Below are 25,146 nucleotides of genomic sequence, written 5' to 3' on the forward strand. Positions count from 1 at the left end.
ATGCAAGAAAAACTGAGAATCGATTTACCATACGCTACAGAGGATAAAGGCGAAAGCCTGCGCGCTCCCAGTGGAGGTCGTAAGTTCGAGTGGCTTAATGAACTCTACCCTAGTTAATTAATTACCTACCCTAGTTAACTGTACACTGCCTTAGGTAACTAATTAATTACCAAATGTCGTGGGTTTGATACCCATCGAATGTGTCGGATTCGAGTGCACCAGTTAACTGTATAATAATTAACATTGCCTTAACGCCAGCGGTTGTGGGTTCTACTCCAACCTAATGTCGTGCGTTCTAGAGTCCTAATGACATCTAGCCTAATTATGTGTGCCTTAATTAGATTGCCGTAATTAACACCAAAGTGGCGGGTTGGATTTCCAGCAAACGTCAAGGGTTCGACTTCCAATTTCGGTGCAGTTGATTTTGGTGCCATTACGCCACACAGTCATCTCTTCGACCCATGATCCATCTAGGGATTTCGACTTAGTAAACGTCTACGGTGCTCCCAACGTCAAGTTTTTTGGGACAGACGCGACTGTCACTCCTTCTCCTAGCGGACAGCACGTCACCGTTCATCAGGTCACCGGCATCGTGAGTCACTCGCGAGGCCCGCCACCTTTACAAGATTGCTCCTCCCGTCGGTGTTGCCCTGCAATGGCTCGATGGCCAGGTAGCCAGGGGGCGCGGCACTGTTGTGTTGTGAACTGCCACAACAGTGACGAAAACAGCCGGGGCCTTGAGGCGTTGTCAGTGTTTACAGTTTCACAGATCAATAGTATGAAAACGAACGCAGGCAGGCATGCATAATCGCTGTTTGCAGAATCAAGCAGGTTCGTATGCGATAGTTTCCCATTGTCGGGAATGTTTGCTATTATTTGTGGTTGCGTTGTTACTACCACGTATCGATCAGTCATCGCAGTTTGCTCGTGACAACTGCAATATCGCTGCGGCTCCACTTCAGCGTGCTTTGAGTGACACTTTGAGCGCCAGCTAAATTGCGCGTGGCACATGCATTCTGCTGTCCCATTTGTTTGACAGCGTGCACCTGATTGGTATTGTTTCTGCAGCAGCACATTGCTAGCATTTGAGCGTTTAGAACAGATGTGTGATTGGGTAACCCATATGACAAAAGTTGTGACAGGAGGACAGCCACGGTTGGAATCGCTTAGGCTTTTGGTCGCAGTTTAATACCCGTGCAACACGGGCACCATTGATTGCGATAAAGCCCGATCCGAAACAGCTTTTTCGATTGCGATCAACAATAGTAGCTGCTATACGATCGAACATTACGCATTGACTTGGTCGAACTCACTCAGCGTGATGGGTTAGACGACAGCCTACGATCGTCATCTACTGGATTCGGATCGTACGATATTGTGGTACAATGTTCCCATGTAGAAGCACCTCATCCCGGTCGTACTCGATCGCGATTCATAGTGTCTGTGTACCAGCGATACAAGTTCTTCATGTGTTTCGGGACCTCGAGGACATGATGGTCATCTCGCGGGGCGCGAGGTAAAGCGTCTCTCTCGGTACTTGCGGAGGCAGCTCTCCACGCGTGTTTCTTCACGCTGCTAGCTGCATCTCCACGAAGCTGTCGTTGCTGCCGGCGCTCAGTGCTAACGCGCAGCTGATGCTACGGCCCTCAGTGTCCCCATCATAATTATTCCCACTTGCACGCGAAGGCCGTCGAACATTTTTATGACCAACGAGGGAAGGACGCACTCGATTGCCATAGAAAATCCTGTAAATATTGCATCTGTCTGAAGTACAGAATTAATTGCAGTAGAAAAATGACGAGTAATTTACAAAAGGTGGGTCTTGGTCGAAATCCCCCTTCGGCAACCATAAGTTGTTACGTTAGATGAAATTGTTATATTCCATGTAACTCACAGGGTCTTATTTATAATGTGCTTCATTCACTTACAGCTTAATTGTTCTAATTGCCAATGTCGGCCTGTGTGCCTCTATTAGCGCCGGTCAGCTTAACAGGTGGCGTGACCTCGCACAGCCGCCAAATCGCCCGATGGGACTCCTGCATGGTGTTCACACCACCGGCTGTGTCTACATAGGTCACACACAAGCTGCGTCGCCGCTACCCGTGGCGTATTTTCCTCGTTTCAGTTGTGCTACACGCGAAATTACCGTCTCATACCGAGTCCAAGCTGATCTGTCGCGACGTAGGTTCTGCGAAGGCTCCTTCAAACGCGTCAATAAGGCTTAACCGGTGCATTTCTACACATTCCCAGCATGCGTCCACTGTGCTGTGCATATTGGGACACTTGTAACATGCACTTGATGTCTCTTCAATATGGGCAAAAACATAAGACAACCTGCGGCACTCTTGGACCGTGTAAATGAAAAAGACGCTAATGCAGCATATACGTCATTGTGCTGTTTGTTCTTTCTATGTTCAAGAATACAGTGGGTGTTGATTAGCCACAATATGAATGGTGTGTGTATATCACAATGAAAAGACAGGAAACGTCATAAGCTTAATAATGCCATCACCTATAGACTGTGCATATGAACGCAACACTCCCCGATTTTAACGTGCCATTACATGCATGTTCGATACCACATATTCTTTAACAATGTCATATATTTGCATGTACTAATTTTCACACAGCTTAAGCTCATGCATAGCTCACTTGCGATGTATCCATTTCATAGGCCAAATAATTGTACACATTGTCCTTTTGTGTTGTATGAAAAGCGGCATCCTCTAGTGAGATACAACTTCAGAAGACAGGAGAAGCCCCGCTCAGATGACCAAAGCGCAGCAGCCGATTGCCTCCACGTCTAAAGAAATGGTCCCTCTCCAATGAGCGGGTTTTAGTGCGTCCAGCGGCACGACGTCAGTGTAGAGTGTGTGCCCATAGACCTCAGACTCTGCCCAGGTGGCGCTGCGGAAAAACCCGTCACCAGCGCCCCCATCGCAGCATTGGCGCTAACTGAGTAGTGCAAGGAGAGCTGTCCGCAAGCGAAGGTGCATAGGCCGCAATCGACCGTTCTCTTTCGTTTGTGCTGAGGCACGGTTTCCTAAAAATCAAGGACCTGAAAAGCTTATTCCGCCCTTCCACGCTTCGGAAAGGAAGCTCAGCAGGGCGAAGTACGTGTACAATATGAAAAAAAAAGTCTCAAGTGTTATTTCGGCGTGCTGCAACTCGCAATTAGAGTGACCATCAGGTTTGTTTATAGGCATATCAGAATGAAAATTTAAGCAGTTCAAATTGGTTCATATTGAATATGTCCTGAAAACAAGACTTAAGTATCTCCTGTATTTTTATGTGTTTTATCGTAATGTTTTGTCTCGAAATTATTTACGGAGAGTAAATCCTTTCATAGCCTTTTCCAGATCAGCAAACAGAAAACGTTTTCCAACGCAGCAAACAGCGTGCGATCATAACGAAAGTAAGCTTCCTACAGTGTCTCCGCGCTGCATCTTTCTTTCTCGCAGGATGTACAGCATCGCTCAGTAGTACCTTAATTTGAACGTTTCGCAGACGCTTCTAGCAACAAGCGCGCGCAAACAAATGTAAATAAACGCGACATTTTTTTCTTTACACACGTGCGTTACTTCGCAATTACTCATCCAGTGCTCCTACAGCAACTTAATTGCTCACATTTGAAAAACGCAGTCGAGCAGGCTCAGTACTTGCGAAGCGCGCTTGTTGTATCGGCGCAGGACTTACAAAATACCGAAAGTAGAAATGAGCTCGCGATACAACGATGCTCTAGAACAGGATATTGAAATCATAAACAAGCCAAAATGTTTGGTTAAGCTGACCTGCCAAATCTCTCCGTTCCACTTGTTGAGTCAAGTGGAGGCGGAGGTCTGTTAAAAGGTGGAGATATCGATGGCATATAAGCAGGATGGTTCGCAACGTTGTTTTTATGCGAAGCATATTACGAGAGCTCAACCCAGCTCCTCAGGCGCGGCGGTGTCGCCATGAAATCACGTGACACCGTGACGTGACGACAGAGGAGAAGTGGCTTTGGCTCAACTCTTGCAAGACGGGCTGGGTGGGAATCGAACCAGGGTCTCCGGAGTGTGGGACGGAGACGCTACCACTGAGCCACGAGTACGATGCTTCAAAGCGGTACAAAAGCGCCTCTAGTGAATGCGGTGTTGCCTTAGAAACGAGCTGTTTCTAAGGCGTGCGTCTCTTGCTCAGGCGCACATTTCGTTGCCGCGCCGAACGCTGCTTTGCTCGACGCTCACCGCGTCCAATGCGGGGCGCGTAGTCGCTGCCCTGTAGCCCATTGTCTTACACCCCTGGGCGGGTCGACGGGAACGCTGTCGCGTTCCACTCTTGAAGGCGAAGAAGTAATGCATGAGTTGTTTCTTCGTCTAGCCGAACCAAATATAGCCAAGCAACAGCAGTTCACCAGGCTAAACAGTGGTTCAACAACTAAAATAAAGGCTAGTATGCTTCGCATCCTGGGCTTAACCTTACCTAAGCCACAGCCATTTTTTTCTGTTACCAACGAAGTGGCGGCTGCAGATTCTTGAGTTTTCGCTTGGTTAATATGGTCCTCTGTCAGGGATACGCAACAGAATTACAGAAGAACAAAATTGTCGCACTTTCTCATGCGAGCCGCTGTGTTGTAGGGAATGCAAGTAATCCGATTACCGAACAGGTTGAACGGCCCGTATCCAGCGCTCTCGCCTTTCCCCTTCATACGATCAAGTTCGCTAGTACATACGCTAGCTAGTAATTTGAGGGCGTAAGAGAGACTTAAATGTGTTCTTTGAAGACGTAGGGACCATTCGATAGATTCAGCATACAGGCTTTCGACGGGGCTAATCCAGAACGCACCGGTAGCAAGATGGATACCCAAGCGGTGGACGGAATCGAGCATCTTCAAAGCACTAGGCGTGGCAGAATTATACACAATGGCTCCGTAGTCAAGGCGTGACCGTATAAGGCTTTTGTACAAGCTCAAGAGGCATCATCTGTCACTTCCCCAAGATGTGCGGGACAAGAGCTTCAGTAGATTCGTTGTTCTCAACCACTTCAGTTTCAAATATTTTAAGTGTCGGATAAACCTTAGTTTGGAGTCTAAAGTGAGACATAGAAATTTATGTTCATGACTCACAGATAGCCGTTCTCCATTAAGGTCAATAGCGGGCTCCGGTATTACGCCTCTCTTATTGGTGAAGAGAATGCATGTACTTTTTTTCAGGGTTTAGTTTAAAGCCGTTCTCTTCTACCCACTTAGACAACTTATTCAGGCCAAGCTGCACTTGTCGCTCAAAGATGCTAAGATTACATGACTTGTAACCTATTTGAATAACATCCACGTATACGGAATAAAACATTGTACGTGGTATGATAGCATGGAGCGAATTCATTTTTACAAGGAATAAAGTACAGCTGAGCACTCCACCTTGTGGCACAACTGTTTCCTGAGTAAATAGACGAGACAGGACGTTGCCGATTCGAACATGAAATGTGCGGTTGCACAAATAACCTTGAATCACCTTTAGCAAGTTGTCTCGGACCCCCATTCCAGCTAGATCACGAAGGATTCCGAAACGCCAAGTAGTATCATATGCTTTATCCATGTCTAAATATACTGATAAGAAAAACTGTTTGTGCACACAGGCATCCCGCATATTTGTCTCGTTGCGGACAAGTTGATCTGTTGTGGATCTATGTTCCCTGAAGCCGCGCTGCAAGGGATCTAGTATCTTGTTACTTTCAAGAAAATGCACCAGGCGACGGTTAGTAATTTTCTCAAAAAACTTGCATAGGCAGCTTGTTAGGGCTATAGGACTATAGCTGCTGGCCAAAGACGGGTCCTTACCCTCTTTCAGAACGGGCATTATGAATGCTTGCCTCCAGGCTGACGGGATGTAGCTGGCAGAGAATATGGCGTTAAAAAGAGAGATGAGTGTTTTGTGTGCTTCGGAATGTAGGTGTTGAATCATCTCGTAAATTATTCGATCGGTTCCAGGAGCTGATTTATCACAACTATGTAGTGCAGCCTGAAATTCCGCCATAATTAAAGGACGGTTGTAGAAGTCATTGTTCTTTCCTTTTAGGTTCAGAGGCAGTCTCTCAGCTTGTTGCTGGCATCTAAGGAATGCATCGGTGTAATGCAATGAGCTAGATATGTTTTCAAAATGTGCCTCTAAAGAGTCAGCTTGGTCCTGAAGAGTATTTCCTTGCGTGTTTACTATTGGTATAGGATGAGTTTGCCCACCTTTGATTTTATTCACTCTGTTCCAGGCTTTTCGTTTGTCAGTATAAGAGTTAATGCTAGAAATACAACTTTGCGAGCTTACCCTTTGGGCACGGCGCCACGTTATTCTACCCTCAGACTTTATTTTCGTGAAAATGATCGAATTCTCCGCAGTTGAAGAGTCTAGAAGGTTGTTCCAAGCTTTATTTTGATTTCTACGCGCTTTCTTGCAGTCATCGTTCCACCATGGAACACGTCGCTTACAGGATGATCCATTTGTTACGGGGATACATATTGACGCCGCATCAACTATGAACGCCGTGAAATATGCCACTGCATCTTCGATAGAGAGATTACAGATGTCATTCCAAGTCAAATGTGTCGGCTCCCTGTATCGTGTCCAGTCGGCACAATCGACTTTCCACCGGGAGACATGTGGATAGCACTCATCAGCTTTTGTTAGTTTTATGACAATGGGGAAATGATCGCTCCCATAGGGATTCTTAATCACGTTCCACTCCAGATGCGGCAAGAGTAAACTCGATGTGATGCTTAAATCGATAGATGAAAATGTTTTCTTTGCGGCATTGTAAAATTTAGGTTCTTTCCCATTTAGCAAGCAATCATCTGTAGGTAAGAGGAAGTTTTCAACTAAACGTCCTCTGGTATCACAACGACGGCTTCCCCAAAGGGTGTTGTGTGCAATAATATCTGCAACAACAATGTAGGGTTCGGGCAGTTCATAGATAAAAGTGTGACATTCTGTTTTTGAAAGTTGGTAGTTCGGGGGGATGTATACAGAGGTAATTGCGATCAACTTATTAAACAGTACCGCACGGACTGCAACTCCCTCTAGGGGTGTTTTAAGCTGTAGTTGCCGGCAAGCAACATCCTTATCTACTGTTATTGCCACACCGCCAGGCGAGGCGAGAGCGTCGTTGCGGTCTTTTCAATAAACGGCATACTGTCGGAGAAAGTTCGTGCGTGAAGGATTAGGAAGTGTTTCTTGGACACACAGTACCTTTGGACTGTACTTATGCAAGAGTTCCTTAATGTCGTCTTGGTTGTAGAGTAAACCCCTGACATTCCATTGTATTATCTTTGTATCCATAATGTATGTGTTCTGTGCTGTGTGTCTAAGAAATATAGCTCAGCTAACAAGGCCTTTCCAGGCCCCTTTATGCGAGCTCTCTCTTCCCGGCACGCTCGAGGGAGCTGCGCCGTTCCTTGGGCGTCTGAGACGCCGGATTTGTGCTCGTATCCATTACCTCATCTGAGGCGGTGGATACTGCCCGCGCGACGGGCATTTTCGCGGGAATGTTGGGCCGATCTGCTTGGGCAGTGGCCGTTCATTCAACAGGCCCGAGGGTCTGCTGGTCCTCCTTTGCGTGAGCCGGTACAGCGCTGGATGTTCCAGCCGGAAGGAGGGAGGGGCTGATGGCGTGACTGCCGTCACACTCCGTGTGACTTGGGCGGCCGCCGAAGGATGTAGCGCTGCCTCCCGGCGCGCCACATCGGTGTAGGATGGACTAGATTGATTGACGGAGAAGCGTTTGCGCGCCTCTTGGAATTCCTTTGTACCTTAATTCCTTTATCCTTTGCACCTTAACGACGTCCTGTTTTTGCTATCCTTCTAGTAATTCACTTTCGGTAAGTTCGATAAGGTCGTCTTCCGAAATGACACCGCGCACTGTGTTCATCGACCTGTGGGGTCCTACAGAAATGGGAATGTCCCCAAGCGCTACAAGTTTTGAGAGTTTGTCATATTGTGGCTTGTCGCGAACTTCTTCGTTACTTTATAACCTGGGCCTATTGCTTCAGTGATAGATTTGGCTACAAGAAATGGTGATATCTTTCGGATTGTCTTCGTTTCGTGCTGACTGTGGACAACGCGGTATTTAGGAAAGGACACTTTCGGTTGCATGAAAAAGTTGAATTGTTCATCGGTGCGCCCCTCTTCAGGGAGCGATCAGGTAATAGAGGAAAAGCTTCAGCCATAAAAAATGGAAAATTCGGCGGCGATGGTGGCCACCCACCACTGAGCCCAATGAGGGGACGCTACAAGGTTGGAAGACTGCAGACACCAGCCATGCATCGCCATTATAACCTAATTGCAAAAATTGCAAAAATCTTAATATGACGCAAAAATCTTGATATAACCTTGGAACCTAACGACATTGAAAGAGCGCATCACCTCGGAAATCATTCAGCCGATCGAATTCGTCCCGTAATCGTAAAATTCCTATCTCATAAAACCAAAGAGGCACTGCTATCAAATGGCCGTAAATTGAAAGACACAAGCTACAGTATTGGAGAGGACTTCTCCCGCACCGTTCGACACGCGCGTAAACAGTTGTTAGTGTTTGCCAAAGCCAATTCTAACAAGTACTCCTTGCGCTTCAAAACCCTGCACATCAGCTCAAAACGCTATGTATTTGACGCATAATCCCAAGCCGTTAAGGAAATAGCATAGCAATTGTCCCGTCACAAAACTTTAACAAATCGTCGACCCGCTCCACCGCACAATGTTCTCTCGTTTTCGATAATATTCACTAACATCTGTAGTCTTCTTCCAAAGCGCGAACTCATATCAAACATCATGTCGTCATCCGGGAGCAACATACTAATACTAACAGAAACTTGGCTAAATAGTGACGTAACGGATACGGAAATTTTGGCCGATTTACCCAATTTCGAAGTGTATCGAAACGATGGAAAAGGCAAACGGGGGGGTGGTGTTCTCGTTGCCATTCATCGAGGCATATCATGCTCTGTTGTTGACGTCGCATCCGACATTGAAGCCATATGGCTCATCTGCTGCGCTCCCCCCGTAACAGTTCTGCTTGGCGTTTGCTACAGGCCCCCCCCAGACTAATCCAGACTTCCCACGTCATTTGAACAACATCCTTCATAAACTTGTTCGCACATATCCAAATGCCCGTATTCTTCTTTTTGGTGATTTTAATTACCCGGATATTGATTGGCAGAACATAGCTAGTTCCACAATAACGTGTCATGCAGAGGAGAAGAACTTCATCGATGTCTGTTTAAATTTTAACCTCACTCAATTAATTTCCCAACCAACCCATGTCTCACGAGAATCAGCAAACACGCTCGACCTCATACTAACAAGCAGCCCCGAGAATTATTCATCCATCAGTTGCCTTCCTGAAATCAGCGATCACAAATCATGCATGCTTTATTCTCATTTACCTCGACTCAAAAACTGACATCCGATAAAACGATACAACTCTACGATAAGGGTAACTATAATGCAATAACTGAAGAACTTAACACCTTTTTTCCTGAATACGCATCCGCATTTCACACTCGCTCAATTCATGAAAACTGGCTAATATTCAAGAACATATTAAATCATCTCACTAATATGTTCGTACCAAGGATTACCTTTCATACTAATCGCAATAAACCATGGTTTACCCAGCACTTAAAACGACTCGAAAACAAAAAGAAACGATTGTTTCGTACCGCCAAACGAAACGACACGCCTGCTGCATGGGGAAAATACTTCGAGGCCGAAAAATCTTACCTACTTTCTGTTCGTAACGCCAAGTACTCATTTTCTCATAATGACTTACCTAACTTACTTATAAGAAACCCCAAGCAATTCTGGCAAGTTTTAAACCCAACACATCCTCCCGATATTAAACTGACGAATTATTCACATGAAGCGGTGACTGACCACGACTGCGCAGATATATTTAACCATGCATTCGCATCTGTGTTCACTACCGAACTCGACGCACCTTCACAATTACCACCCTTTAACTTAGATACCCCCATGCCGGCAGTCACGTTCGTCGAACAAGGCATTTTATCCATAATTCATAATATGAAACTTTCATCATCAGCTGGTATGGACCTGATTAATTCAAAACTATTGAAAAATGTGGAATCAATTTGCGCATCATATTTATGTCTCATTTTCTCAGTCACTCTCCTCAGGAATTTTGCCTCTTGATTGGAAAACGGGGAAGGTCGTTCCAGTCTACAAATCAGGTAACAGAGACTCGCCCTTGAATTACCGCCCCATTTCATTGACTAGTGTGCCCTGTAAAATCATGGAACATGTCATTTACTCACAAATCATAAACTTCTTGGACCGAAACCATTTTTTTCACCCTTCACAACATGGGTTTCGTAAGGGCCTCTCTTGCGAAACCCAACTAGCGCTTTTCCTTCACGACTTGCACACTAATCTAGACCGTAATATGCAGACCGACACCATATTTCTTGATTTCGCTAAAGCTTTTGACAAGGTTCCCCACCGCCGGCTATTACTAAAACTCTCAAAGCTGAACCTACCCCTTAATATTCTCAAATGGATTGAAGAATTCCTAACTAACCGTTCTCAGTCCGTCTATCTTAACGGCCATCTCTCTACATCTCTCCCGGTTACTTCAGGCGTCCCACAAGGTTCTGTCCTCGGTCCCCTCCTATTCTTAATATATATTAACGACTTGCCCCTGCATGTTTCCTGTAGTATTCGAATTTTCGCAGATGGTTGTGTTATTTATCGCACCATTAATAACTGTTACGATCAATACACTCTTCAGACAGAGCTTAACAGCGTACTAAATTGGTGTAATAACTGGCTAATGTCCCTCAATCCTAGTAAATGTATACTCATGTCCTTCACTCGTCGTCACAATCCATATCTCTTTCATTATTTAATTTCTAACACACAGATTGAGCAAGTACAATCATATAAATATCTAGGAGTCACCCTCTCTTCTAATCTATCATGGCAGGTTCACGTCGGTAACATCATTTCAGCATCAAACAAAACACTCGGTTTTCTAAAACGCCACCTTCGTCTTGCCCCACCACATGTTAAATTGCTCGCGTATAAATCACTTATAAGACCCAAATTAGAATATGCATCCCCCATCTGGAGCCCACATCAATTTTTCAATTCAATTCAATTTCAATTCAATTTTTATTTCCAGAAGTACAAGTGTTCTGGTGGATACCATAGGCTAAAAGCTGTTGGAAAACAGCTTGACTAGGCCGATGGTCCATTACAAGGCATACATGGTGGTTGCATCAAAATTGTAACATTGTTAGACACTCAGAATAAATTAATTACATAAATGCACAATAACAAGACCGAAAAAAATATAAAGACTAAAAGAGAAAAAAACATAATTGATACATCAGAAAAAAATGGAAATATGTGTGTAAGGATTAATAATAAGACTAATCCAAGTCGCTCTGTTATAGAGAGTAGATAATACAGTCTAAAAAAAACACATTCGATACACCAGAAGATAGAATTACATGTGTATGGGTTACAAAATCAGTAACGCGTACAGTTGCCTCTGAAAGAACGATAAACAATCACTTATCACATGTTTACAAAATGCATTCGCAGTTCCTTCGATGAAGAGGTATATGTACCTTTATAGTTATTTAATATATGTGGTAGATTATGTTTTAATGACTGTAGGCTATATTTATTACGAAACCACGGGACATACCGTGTATCACTATTTCTTGTATTGGAAGAATTGAATTTTGGTGTCAAAGATGCAGTAGACACTAGGAAATTTTTGAAGGCAGTATTTGAGAAATAAAATGAATTTAGAAGGCGAAACGTGTAGAAATATTCTATTTTTATACTTTTATGCTTTAAGAACGCTGGCCGCGTTGTCTCCAGATAACCCATGTTGTCAATGTGCCGAATCATTTTCTTTTGCAAAGAAAGGATTTTCATAATGTTTGTCTTTCCTGTAGTCGCCCACACTAAGCTACAGTAATTTAAATGGGAAAAAAATAAGGCATAATAAATGTTCAGTTTTGCTTTGGTTGGAAGAAGACGCCGACATCGAGACAGAACGCCTGTGATAGCAGACATTTTTGTCTGCTATCACAGGCGTTCTGTGATAGCAGCATATCTAATCACCATATAGCAGCATATCTAATCAAGCATATCTAATCACCGCATTGGAAGCTGTGCAGAATCGTGCTGCCCGATTCATTCATTCCTCATACTCATATGACGTCAGTGTTTCATCCTTGAAAGCTACATCCGGACTGCCACCCCTCTCTTTTCGTCGTCGCATTGCTAGCCTCACCCTTTATCACAAATTCTTTTATTCTCCTCTCAATCAAGCACCGTATATCGCCGGCGCATCACGCATATCTCACCGCACCAGTCATCCCCTTAAAGTTGCCCGCCCACTATCACGTACTACTACGTTTTCAGCTTCATTATTTCCTCGAGCAGCCACGGACTGGAACGGCCTACCCCATGACATCGTCGCCATCGCTTCAACACCTGCATTTCAAGAACGCGTAACAGATCACCTTCAATGTTAAATCACCATCGCTGTTTGTTTTCCTCACTACAAATGTAATCCCACCCCTTATGTAACACCCCCTGAAATGGGGGCCTTTAAGGAATAAAACTGAACTGAATATAAAATGCCCAAGGTTGGATAATTACACCAGGTTAACCCTTGCCGCCCAGAAAACGGAAGTGAGGACAAGTGAAGAGAAGACAGGAAAGATGAAAACGGCGAGAGAGAAAGACGAAGATTGAAGAGGAGGACAGGAAAAGGCGACTGCCGATTTCCTCCAGGTATGTCAGTCTGGAGGTGCCGTCTATGTGAAGCCGAGGCCGAAGAGGTGTGTTGACTCCGCGGAGGGGTCTTAAAGGTCCAAACACCCGGCATCAGCTCAACCCCCAGGATCCCCCTTTCCCCGGACACGACTAAGCCGCGCACAGCTACACGCGGGAGGGTCCAACCCTCATGTACTCGGGTACGTGGTGTAGGAACACACCAAACGCCTGCTGACGCAGACGCCCCTGCGGGGTGACCAAGGAGACAAATTAAAGTTGCAGGCCTATGAATTTATTGGATTTGTCCTTTTCAGCACTGGTCAAAATTATACAATACGCACGACTTGAAAACCCAGTTAGTGTCTGCATACAGAAACAAAATGCATGCTGTAACTGCCTGAAACTGCGATTTCTAATGTGCAAAATGTTTAATGCATAGACAATTTGCTACAACACAGTGCTGGTGCAGATTTCGCAATGAAAATGCATGCAGTTTGAAGCTTATTTCACAAGGTTGACCAAATGCAGAAATGCTGAAAATCTCGCGTGAAAGAAAAGGCAACTGGACAAGCGGTAGTACGAAACGCGCCGTTTCCAAAGCAGTCGACGCCGTGCGCGCTCCGATTTTGTTAGGACTATGGATGAGGTTTCACTAGCCGCTTTCATATGGCGGTGCAGTAGCGAATGCAGGAGCATGGCCGCGCGGAGAACCAGAGAAGGGCATTGTAGTACACAGATCACGACAAGGCGATGGCTTCGCGGCAGCCACTAACCGCCGTGCTGCGCACTGGCGCAGATAGTTGTTATATGTTAAAAGGTTCACAGTACGCGAAACACTCTCGGATGGTCGCCAAAATCATCTCGCAAGCACACATACAGACCCACACGCATATACGGCGAAGGGCAAAACGGGTGCTTTGATCAGCGCCGATGACAGTGGCACTTTGCGTGTTTTGACTTCAGTTTCAGTTTTAGTTCATGGGAAAACCAACAGAAGCAAGGCCATTATGCAGCCGAAGCCGTCGAAGTTTTGCATGGTACCGCTTCCGAAGTCAGGTGTGGGCGACGTTCTTGCAGCTCGACAGGACATAATGGTTGATGACCCGAACAAATCGTCTATTATATCGCCTTAAAGAATTTCGCTTGCACTCTGGAAATGTTTAATGTTGCAGAAATAAAAAATACAAGATACCGTTGGGCAATACATCTCTCATTGCTCGTTTCCTTCCCAAAGGTCTGTAAAATAAAATAATATAACGCATAAAATAATAAATACGATTCCGTTGGCGGCAGTCGTCTGTCTTCTAACCTCCCTATTAAGAAGGGTGTAATATTGACGCTGTTCCTCCTTCTTTCATCCCCATTGTGCAGGGGAGCGAAATGGAGGACCCTGAACATTTCTACATCACTGTATGGAAGGACGATTTTCCTGGCGTGGAGTCTCAAGGGAGGTCATACCCCTTAATATGCCCTTTTCGGCTTATTTCCATTTACAGTGTAGTGCATTTTGGTGGGCTGCTAGGCTTTTCATCCAGGATTATAGAAAAACATTGCGCACTTTACCTGACGACGACCGCTGACGCAACATTGTCCTATGTTTGCACCTCAGTGTATATTTTTTTAAATAACTTAATCCAAGTCAGTGGGCACACCATGTATAAATGGAGTGCTTTGGTACACATACGTTACTTTATGTACCACTGCGGTAGACGGCAGCCGTTCTCCTTTCATCGAACACTCAATTTTACGTTATGGTGGTGCCTCTATTCGTTTCAGTTATTTTCTAACGCTTGTGTTTCGATCATTGCAGAAAGTGCTTCAAAGTGCGCATGTACGGATGGAGACATGCACCCTGCACGATACACGCAAATTGCCAGAGCCAAAATTCCAGCTTTAGTACCGAGTGCCTGCGCTCGAAAATAGTGTTTGCGGAATGCAACACCAATGTGTCACCAGTGCTGCGTAGTTTCGCACTTTCTCTCTGGAGCGGATGCGTGGGCGTTTTGCTTTTGTGCTACTAAATGTAACAGCTTGAAAAACACGGACACAGCATGGAACTCTGGTGTGCAGCTGCGTCTATGTGTTTTGAGCTCGCTCACCTTCCCTTCAGTTCACGGCGTTGTTTTATCCCGTGGTGCAACTGGCGCGGTTTCCAACGTGCTTAGGCTGGATTTTAGGAATCAAAAAGAGTACGTGGCAGGAAATGAATACGTTTTTGAAAGCAACTTCATAAATTTTAACCTTACTGCAAGTTCGTGCTGTTGTGTGTTTTTTTATTGTTTCTTTTTTTATCAACGCTGCTTAATATCAAGATTCAAAGCCTTCTATACCGCACGCGTGCCTCTCGGAAAGCACGAGGTATCCTTCCTGTATTTTTGAGCGCCGTTTACGCCGTATATGTATAGGAACAAGCCAGAAAAACACGGCGCAATAAAACGAAGCAGTGCGCCGAAGGGGTGCACCTCTGTTACGGTGATCTCGCGTAAATACTGCACCTCTTGTAAACCGACGGCATCCGATCGAAACAACAGTACACACGTGATACACGATGTGGTTTCTGGTGGTGACGCTGGCGCTCGCTGCCACGAAAGGCGCTGCCAGCGGCACGTACTGTGGCACTAACAACGAAAACTGCGATGCCTATCAGGTGGGTGACTCTTCGGAAAGGAACGGTACACTTAATAGTGCACTTGACGCATATGAATGATTTACAGTATTTGTAAAGTTCGGGTGTTCCTAGTGCGTTATAATGACCGAAACCGGTACTCCTTGGTGCGACTCATGGTCAAGAATTGTATGCGAACATATCTCGAACGTGTTTTGCGCGCGTTTTGTACAGCTGCCTTTACGTGCCATGAGTCACTAATGCAGTTGCGGAGGGGCGCCATTCGGGATGTCATAGGCGATGTAAATATATTCTTCATAACGAGGGCAGTGCATAAGCAATGGCGACACCGAGAAAATGAGTACAAAGGAAAGAAGTGTCTCTGTGTCATCGTTGCTTTTGCGAGGTTGTCATAATAAAGTTGAACGAACTCGCCCAATTATATATCCTCTTAGCATATAGCCTACACGCCGGGAACAGAAGCTGAGTTCAGTGGATTTAATAACAAATTACCTGACATAATTTCATCCACTTCCTTTAACTTCATGCTTCACCATATTACACCATCATCGCTTACAAGAACACTGAGATTGTTTCATCGTATATATACTGACGTTAGGACTGCTTCGGTTTATAGAGTTAATAGTTTCTCGGGTTCCCAACACTGTGTGAAAGCTACATCACCTTTCTCGATCGTCCCGGCATCAAACAGCATATTTAATGCCTGTGAAGCCAGATGCGTGTGTATGCGTGCACGAAATGAGATAATCGTGAACACGGAGGAATATTTCGCAATATTTGTACTACCGTGCAGCTGCAAGGCGAATTCTTTGAGCGTGTTTTTAATCAGTATTGTTCACATTATTACCATCCGGTCGTCAATCATTGCGGAAAAAGAAAAAGTGTGCCAGTCTTGGAGTGTTTTTGATTCGAAAGCATCAAATGACCCATTGAGCGAAAGAGCCGTTGTCTGTAGCAGCGAAACGGCACCTAAGTGCACATTGGCTGCGATGCCACGTGACGTGAGCGCCTCGACAAAGCAGAGCGAGCGAAATGGTGCACCTTCTGCAGCGCTGGCGCGCCGTGTGTTGCGTGAGGGGAGAGGCCATCGCCGAAACCCCATGTCCGCCTCGCTCTCGAAAGCTTGTGTTATTTATCCTCACGTTCCTTGTCCGCGCACACTCTCACTTGCGTGCTAACTTTGCCTCGGTAATCGCTATAAAGAAGTAAATGTATAAATTTAAAAATAAACTCGAAAGGAAAAATGTTGGCGCTAGTGAGTTCCGAACCTAGGTCCCCACGCTCAGAAGCAGAGTGTCATAAGAACTGGGCTAAACCAGCGCCTGCTAGACAGGAGGTCTGTGCACTTTGCTTTATGACACCATACTACTTGGACCAAAATTTCCAGTGTCAAGCCCGACCTGACGAAAGCGATGACGTCAAGATCACCGTGGTTTACTCGGGAGCGTCCGCATTAGATTCTGTGACGTCAAGCGCAAGGCAGCATGACGTCAAAGATCGACGTGCGCTGACATTGTGCTACCTAAGGGACGTTGGCCAAGCGTCTCAACGCGCTCGCTGGCCTTCGAGGAGTTCAGAATTCGAAGGACTGCTTAGCGTCTTTGAGATTGGGCATTAACGCTTTCGCATTCACAACTCACAAGAACGGTTTAGGTATTCTCAGATTTATTCGTTCATTCTCTTCTGCATTATTTCCTTTTACTTTTCATCAGGTTATTTCGTCATCCAAATCGAAGTACTTTGGAGGCACCACATCGGAGGTTGCTGAGTCCTCGTGCGTGGTCATGATCCCACAGTCTCTGGATGAAGCCGGACGTACTGCCGACTACATATTTCTTGGGAGAGAGAACACTTCGATACCATTGTAAGCAGAGCAGGGGCCCGTATAACGTCTTCCTCTCTTAAGGAAACACATTATCAGAACTTAGGAATACTTAGTTAAAATCCACTAAAATCAAAAATAAAAGTTAACGAAGTAGGCTTCACCAAACCCAGCTAATTTGAACATTTATTACGGACACCGTCACCTCTTATAGGGGCAATTCCTTCATTGGACTGAACACAACTTTGCCACCTTTCGTTTCGGCATTCACTCGTGTGGCCAAAGAAATACATGTACGGGTGCCACCACTCTAATATTGGGCTTGCTACATAAAACTGCGCACTTATTTCCAAGCGCTAGTGGGTCCCCGGATCCTCACTACAGATTGCCCACCAATACTGCTAAATATCGAACTGATGCCTGTGCGGCAAAATTTTTGTTTATTCATTCGCCTTAAGGCGGCGATGAAGTTAAGGATGAAGAAGTTGTCCCGATGGTGACAAAAAAAAAAGCTGGCGACTATAGGACGACGATAGCAGGAAGGCTTAACGAGAAGCACAGACACAACAAACCCAGCTTTGAGCTGTAATCACCGTTAAACGAGCGCACTAGTTTTGTACCAACAGCGATGTAGAGGGAGAACATTTTTACATGACAAAAGCAGAGGCGTCGTCCGGAGGGTTATTGTATCTATTATGTTATTCTACCTAGAGGAAAATGAGAGGACGCAGATGACCATGATATTTTACAGCAAAGTAAGCACACCTCCTACGTGAAGGCATGTGCTGCAAGACAACAGATCGCAATGTGCATACCCCTCTGGTGTAGTTCTAGAGCATCCACGTGAAGTCAGCCAGCTGTGAAGTCATATAGTGCGCCAGCAGAGTGCCCTCACGGCGGACACCGTCATATTGTCAAGATCGAATGATCGATGTTGAGTCCTTTCCGATATCAACTTGTTGGCGCTGCACACAACGCCGTCTTGCCTCTCAACTGTATCACCTACCGTAGTCTCTGAAATGCAGACACAGACGCTGCCACTGTCAGAATCTGCGTGGCAAAATGAACCCCACACCAATTGGTAAGCGCGAATGTCATGCAATAGATCAGTGAATATAGCCTACGTCCAGCTCCCAGGTGCACATGAATTCGATCTCCAGTGACGATGATGGGTAAACATTTGGTCTTCTTCGCCATATTGCCAGAGTCAAGCTTAAGTTGAGGAGTTGATTGTTGGCTCGTTGACGGTGTAATGCAAAGTACAGATGGACCTCCACAGCAGCCTGAACCTAAGGTCTTACTTACTGTTAACCCAAAATATGCCTTGTAGTTGAAGTTTCTAGACGAGGGGGACACGTAATGGCGACGCCTTAACTGCTTGGCTATCACCAGCACCTGGCTTAAATTGCAGCGGAAAGGGACGTATTAGCACTATTGTTTCCCAGATACTTACCTTGCTAAGTACTCACCAATTTCTATACTGCATGTTTTCATAATCTTAAAGAACCCACGTGACATTATCAGCGTCAAGAAAGCCCAATTACAGGAATGAATCATTTCTCATAATAATAAATGTCCATGTACTTTTTTAACACATATATCACAACTAATTTTTAAGGATAACCGATAACAGTATCCTTTTCTAGAACATTGTTTTTGTAACTAATGGTGTCGATAGCCTTCTTATAAAATCAGTATTTTTTTCCTAGCGTGTATGCATAAAATATTTATTGTTCATGCTCACACGTGCAAAGCTTCACAATTTGATTATTTTTGCTATATTTCAGCACCAACGAGACTACGACCCTGATCGCGGGAAGCAGTCCTGGCTCTGATTCTCTGACTGTTTTCTTTCCCCAGTGTGAGTATACACTGATCATTATCGCCAGAGTATAGCACCTCCTTTGAATCGCGGCAAACTTGTCTAAAAATGAATAGGAAGGATTGCCATCCATCCATCACTAGCACAAAGATGCAACGAAACCCTTCCGGGTTTTCTTGGTAATTTTGCGCAGCTTCTAAGGAATTTTATTTTTTTCTTTCCACGACACTTTCTCCACCCTGCAAGTTTATGTAGAATTTACCATGCATGCGCTTACGAGCTTAGGAACAGTAAAAGAAAAATGTGTTACAGCGTGACAACGGAAGCAGAAAGCGAGGACGTAGCGTAAAACGAAGTTTTATGGAGAGAACTGTGAGAGACACATGCGATTAGTTTTCCGATAATTACTACTCGTTGTGTTTACTAAGAAGGCAAACTAGAGAATTCAGAGTGAATATGCCACGAGTCTATAGAAACACCGCAAGTGGCTTTCATTACTATGTTTTCCCGGTAATAGTCCAACTCGTTCTGCGGGGCTTCTGGTGACACTTTTGTTCCATATCATCTAACCGTGCAATTGTTTCACGCTGCACTCTCGGCAGCGAATATTGGGCAAGCTAAAAAACTTTGAGTATACAGCTCATTGACCATCGTCGTTAATATCAAAAAAAGGGAAAGGTTCACGTCCGGAACGTGTCCCGTGCATTGCCACCCATTCTTTCAGAATTGCGCTGAGCACTATGTACACTTATATCATGCGCGCTTGTATTGTCTCCTGCCCGCCATTAAATTGCAGACAACGCCAGCGTGGAAGAAGTGGTACTGTACAGCGATTATGCTTCGTGCGACATACTTGGGGTTGGCGCAGGCCCTGATGGTAAGTGCAGCGCGCGGCGCACTCTGCGTTGGTAAGCTAAAGAGACGGGTGGCGTCAACCTTGAACGCTATATAATGTGAAACCGTAGCAAATGCGCCAACTGTTTTTTTTTTTGAAGAAAACGTTCCAAGTTTACATACTTTCTCCGTAAGCAACAGCACAAGCGGGAACGTTTGCGAAATATAGATTAACCACAGTGGTAGCTGAAGAAAACTTCTTATGTTTCTTGTTCTTATCTATAGGTACAGGACATCTAGGGGCAAAGGCTTATCAGCGAAGTCTCCTCAAAGTTCGGTACTGCAGTCAGTGTATTAAAAACGGACGCCCGTTGTCGCTGGTCCCGAGTCTATTGCTATGCCTTCAGTATAGGGCTAAACTATTCTCGTTAGTGGACACTACTGAGTACACAGGTATTACTGCTTTACGACTCAAGAGTCGCTTGTGCCTGGCAAGCATGCGCGATATCCTTGTGGGTGCGTAGTTTCGTACAACCTTTTGTGAAGCCGTCGCCACTTTTTCATTACTTTTTCTTGCAATCAGCCGCACGGGGATACCGCTCATCGGCGGTGCAAATGGCAGGCATCAAGACGTTTGACAGTGACTTTTCCTCCCCGGCATCTCCTATATATATTTTCTTCTGTGGATGGCTATGTTTATTGTAGCTTATTGGAGAGCTAGGGTTGTTGGACTGCGCTGGAAAGAGCGCCGAAGAGAAAGAGGGAAAGAAATTGCACAAGCAATACGCGTTAAGGAAAGGGTGTACTGTGATGTCACAGGAGGCGGAGCGAGATAGCGACACAAGCTTCAATGATACGCCAGAGCTCTTATTAATATGTCTGTTTGGCTGACATGCTATGCAGTCGTAAATATAATCGATTGCCATGTTTTATTATGCTGACATGACTGGGCGGTAAGCTATCAAGTGGTAGCAAGAAAGGCGAATTATCGTTCAGATTGATGTGGTTTTTTCTTTCTTAATGCACGAGTTTGTAAACAAAAAGAGGAAACATGCTCGATGGGGTACTTCAACAACTTGTGACCGAGTCTACGGGTATGCAACGGCTACTTGCTTGAGAACAAGTGTCCTAAAAGAGCGCTTGTGCTCTCTTAGGTCACTGGTTTTCCTCCCCTGATAGGAGGACGAAAAAACTTAATTTAAGGCCAACGCTAACGTTCAGAAAAGAAGCGCGCTTACTCCGCTATGGCCCGTTGTTGATCCACCGAGTCCGAGTGAAGCAAAGCCCTTAAGGAAAGAAGGGAAGGGTAATAAAAGGAAGGAGAAGTGATGGCAGTGTTACATGAGTGCAGAATGTGTTCTGTATCTGCCCTTATCTCCGGACAGTTCGGACAGTGAGCTGTGTTATGCCTACCGAAGTTGTCGAACATTAGTGGGGTGGGAAGAGTGTTTGTTTGAACTTTGTGAATGAGATGTGTTTGTTCCGTGTTGAGTGAAGGATGAGGTTGGGGTAAAATAGTGCGGCTTTCCTTGGTGTTCTTGTAGTGTTCAGCGATTTGCTCTTTGTACGTGGCGGCGTCTGCCACTGTCGTTGGATTTGGCCAAGGAATCGAGGGCGCCGGAGGTTGATATCGCGGGCACGTTGATGAACTAACAAACGACACATTTCAGCGACGGACGCGGATGACGTTTCCCGCGATCATGTTTTGCAAACCATTTCTATGAAGGTGTCGTCCGTCTCAGGTGACGTCACGGTCAGGACGCCCAGGCCTTCTGTCACCTACCGGCTCTTCAACAAACGCCATTGGCTGCAAAAAGAAAAAAAAAACTATGTGGGACGTGAGAAAAAATTCAACGTCACGACACAGGCCTAAACAGAGCCTGCGGGGGCTGCACATACCAGGAGAAAATCAGTGCCATGACGACTGACGGTGGGAATGCAAAAGAGTTGCTTAGGAGGACTTGGCTGCTTGAAAAGCCGCTTGCTTCATTGGGTGGTACAGGCTCTCGCACCTCCGAGCGCGCAAGGTTCAAGCATGCGCATGGGTTCTCGAAGCATGCTTCGAGTACCTATAGATACGCAGACGTTCATTATGCCTGTACTAACATTCAGAAACACTTGCCTACTATCATGCGGAATGTATTTTTTCTCTAACTATCAAACTATGTTTAACATGCGCGCGCTTTGTTAGAAAAAACGAAACTCAAGTGAAAGAGTTTTAACGGGAATCTAAAACAATATTTTAGCCAAACACATAATAAAGGAAGGTGAGGCCAAAGTATATTTTTCTTTTTTGCGTTATTGTGTTTAGATAATACGCATTCCTAATCCAACTAGGAAAACCGCCATCGCGTAAAATTAAGGAACGTCTAATCTGTTCGCCGGCTTTCTTTTTCCACTTGAACTGCATGCTGTATTTTGATTTCTGCACTATATTAAGAACCGCACGTTACTTTTATGCGTGCTCTAAACCACTCATGTCCTGAAATATGTTTTTTTCGGCGCAATAGGAGACGTTCTTTGGTATTACGAAGATGCCACAACAGCCCAGAAAGAAACCTGTTGGAGCACTTACATGAATATCACCATGGCCAACAACTACACAGCTTACCCAGCTGAGTCCTGCTCTATTCCGTAGCTACGAACTATCCTGTCTTCGCCGAATACTCGTGATTCCACATTAAATAGTGCAAAAAGTACCCTAGTTGGAAATTAGAAGACCAGCATTGCATTGCTTCTCTGCGGTTCTCCTTCCTTTTTACTAGCACTGGAAAGAGTCAATAATGTATAATGCCATACGTGAGTTAATAAAGACATGTTGGGCACAGGGAAATGTTTAACGGCTTGCTTTATTTGCGCTTATTACCCCTTTCGTATTGTATGCCTGTGCCGTTGTTTCATGTCTCCACACGGAAGAAATAGCACAATAAATTTAGACATGGTATACGCTGCACGAAGTCGAATCCGCACGTGATTTCAGGAAAAGCTCGCAATCGTTGCTTTCACATGTCCTCAAGATGCCAAATCCATGCATCTCGTTCTACATCTGCTGTATCAACTGGGGTCTCGATCATAAGAAGATTGTCATGAGAAAAAAAAATTGTTGGAGCGCATACGGCAGGCCCTGACAAGTCATAAGCGGCAGCTTCTCCTAATGTGTAAGCTAAGAGCACTATACCATTATTAACTTACGAGGGGTGAGACTTGTAGGACAACAAAGAAGTTTAAGATGAAGTTAAGGATCGCGCAACACGCCATGGAACGAAAGTAGTACCAGTAGCCTTAATAGAGTGGGACACAGAGGTGCTAATTAAAATGCAAAGTGATATAGCTGATGTCGTATTTATGATTAAATGAAGTGTACTTGGTCAGGTCGTGTAATGGGCAGAGCCGATAACCGGTGTAGAATTCGATGTACCGACGCTGGCTACCAACAGAAAGCAAACGACAGAGTCAAGCGCACCACAGGATTAGGTGACGTGATGAGAACAGCATATATGCAGGAATATGATGAAGCCCGCCATGGCTGTGGTAGCTCAGTAGTTATGACATCGCGCTGCTGAAGAGGTCGCGGGCTCGATCCCAGCAGCGGCGGCCGCATTTCGCTGGGAGCGCAATGCAGAAGCGCCCGGGTACCCAGAAATTTAAAGAACCGCGTTTACTCAAAATTATTTCGAAGCCCGTGGTTTTGTGGTTTCGGCTCACAAAATGGAATTAACCCACTACGGCGCGCCTCATAATCAACTAGTGATTTTAGCATGTAAAACCATAGAGCTTAATTTTTTTATTTCATAATAGAGCCGGCTGAAGCATCACAGGGGTAATTTGCGATCGCCTGGAGGCCCCTGACCAAAAAAACAGCCTGTTGATAACGGTGTGTAAATAGCAAAACACATCGCGAGAATCTGTTTCGTTCTTGAGTGAGAAAATTTTCTAGCTGTCTAGTACAGCATTTGAGGAAGAAAAAAATCTCCTATGAAAATTACGCATAGCCTTCTACGAGATGGTGCCCACTTGACGCAGTTTCAGCTCTATGAGACAGTGAAACGGCACGAATGGTGCCGTTCACTGTCTCTCACTGTGAACATCGCTAATAAAGCTTAGTGGTGCGGTCGTGTAATGCATTTCGCAGATTTCTGTTCTGAGAGCAACATCAAAACGCTCACATTAAGTGCGTCACAACCTCCTAGACGTGAGCGTGTGTGCGCTGAACTAGCAGGTGCATATGCAAACAAATAGAAGTATTGTTACTGCGCAGCAAAAACAAGTGAAATGCAGCAAATTATTTTAACCTGGCGAACATGCAAAACTGACGCAACCGAAGATCTGCGAGCCCAATATTTTCCAAAACCAAATGAATACAATAGGAAACTGCCAATGGCACTTACTAAATAAAATTAAAAATTCTATGTAAACTGACTGCTGTACCAAATCAAAGAGTGTCAAACGTTGGAGTGTATTTACTTGCCCTCGGAAACAGAGGGGATGGGCGACAACAACCCCATCCCGCGTACATTTACGTATGGTTCGACTGCTCACCGGCGATAACGTCCACAACTGATCGACCGTGAACCAGGGGCATGAGGTGCGACGCGACATAAAAACAAACATTCTGAAGTCGGTTTCAAAAAGTTTGACATTACAAAAGGAAAATACATATGCGATTTTAAAGAGATCAACAATTCACAAAATGCAGAATAGGTGTAGTGTACCGGATTCTGTTAACATGCGGCAACGTGTACTTAGGACAAGCTGGTCGGTGCATAAACAGTCGTCAAAAAGAACGTCAACATTCCGTCAGAAAAGAAAATAATTCGCATTTGTCTAACCACTGCAACCTACGTCATTGTGAACTGGTGTTTTTGACACTGATATTTTGTTTGCAGATAAATATAAACTAACACGTGAAATTACAGAAGCGTTACATATTATGCTGTTTCCTGAACAATGCATCAGTCAGCCATTGGTTGCTATCACTGGCAAATAATTTGTATGCTTCAATACTGCGTGAACCATTGTAATCTGTTTATATAAAAATTGAGGAGGCGTGTTGCACATACTCAGTGCAGATAGCTGGCGCTATTAACTTCTGTGTCTATGGAAAAATGAACAGTTGTGAGCGAGCGCACGTGTGTCCACCTCCACTGAGTCCTCGACTATTGTGCGTGCTACAAATTTATACATCAATAAATTTAATGCACGAGGCTTATCGGTGGCGTGCTCGCCAAAATCCCGATCTGAGGACGCGTCGGGCTGGTGATAT

General features: G+C 45.0%; 1 protein-coding gene across 1 annotated transcript; it reads left to right on the top strand.

The window, feature by feature from the left end:
- Positions 1-15,327: 15,327 nt before the first annotated feature.
- On the top strand, positions 15,328-22,530 carry LOC135910194 (uncharacterized). The gene is made up of 5 exons (XM_065442246.2): positions 15,328-15,426; positions 17,118-17,269; positions 19,015-19,088; positions 19,846-19,926; positions 22,394-22,530. Exons 1-5 carry the CDS (start codon positions 15,328-15,330, stop codon positions 22,519-22,521), a joined length of 534 nt encoding a protein of 177 aa, XP_065298318.2. The 3' UTR covers positions 22,522-22,530.
- The last annotated feature ends 2,616 nt before the right edge of the window (positions 22,531-25,146 follow it).

Source organism: Dermacentor albipictus, chromosome 8 (assembly GCF_038994185.2).
Source record: "Dermacentor albipictus isolate Rhodes 1998 colony chromosome 8, USDA_Dalb.pri_finalv2, whole genome shotgun sequence".
Lineage (NCBI taxonomy): Eukaryota > Metazoa > Arthropoda > Arachnida > Ixodida > Ixodidae > Dermacentor > Dermacentor albipictus.

Coding starts and splice junctions, on each gene's coding strand:
- LOC135910194 (XM_065442246.2), top strand. CDS start 15,328: ATGTGGTTTCTGGTGGTGACGCTGGCGCTCGCTGCCACGAAAGGCGCT. Junction 17,270..19,014: donor GAGAACACTTCGATACCATT/GTAAGCAGAGCA, acceptor GCTATATTTCAG/CACCAACGAGACTACGACCC. Junction 19,089..19,845: donor GACTGTTTTCTTTCCCCAGT/GTGAGTATACAC, acceptor ATTAAATTGCAG/ACAACGCCAGCGTGGAAGAA.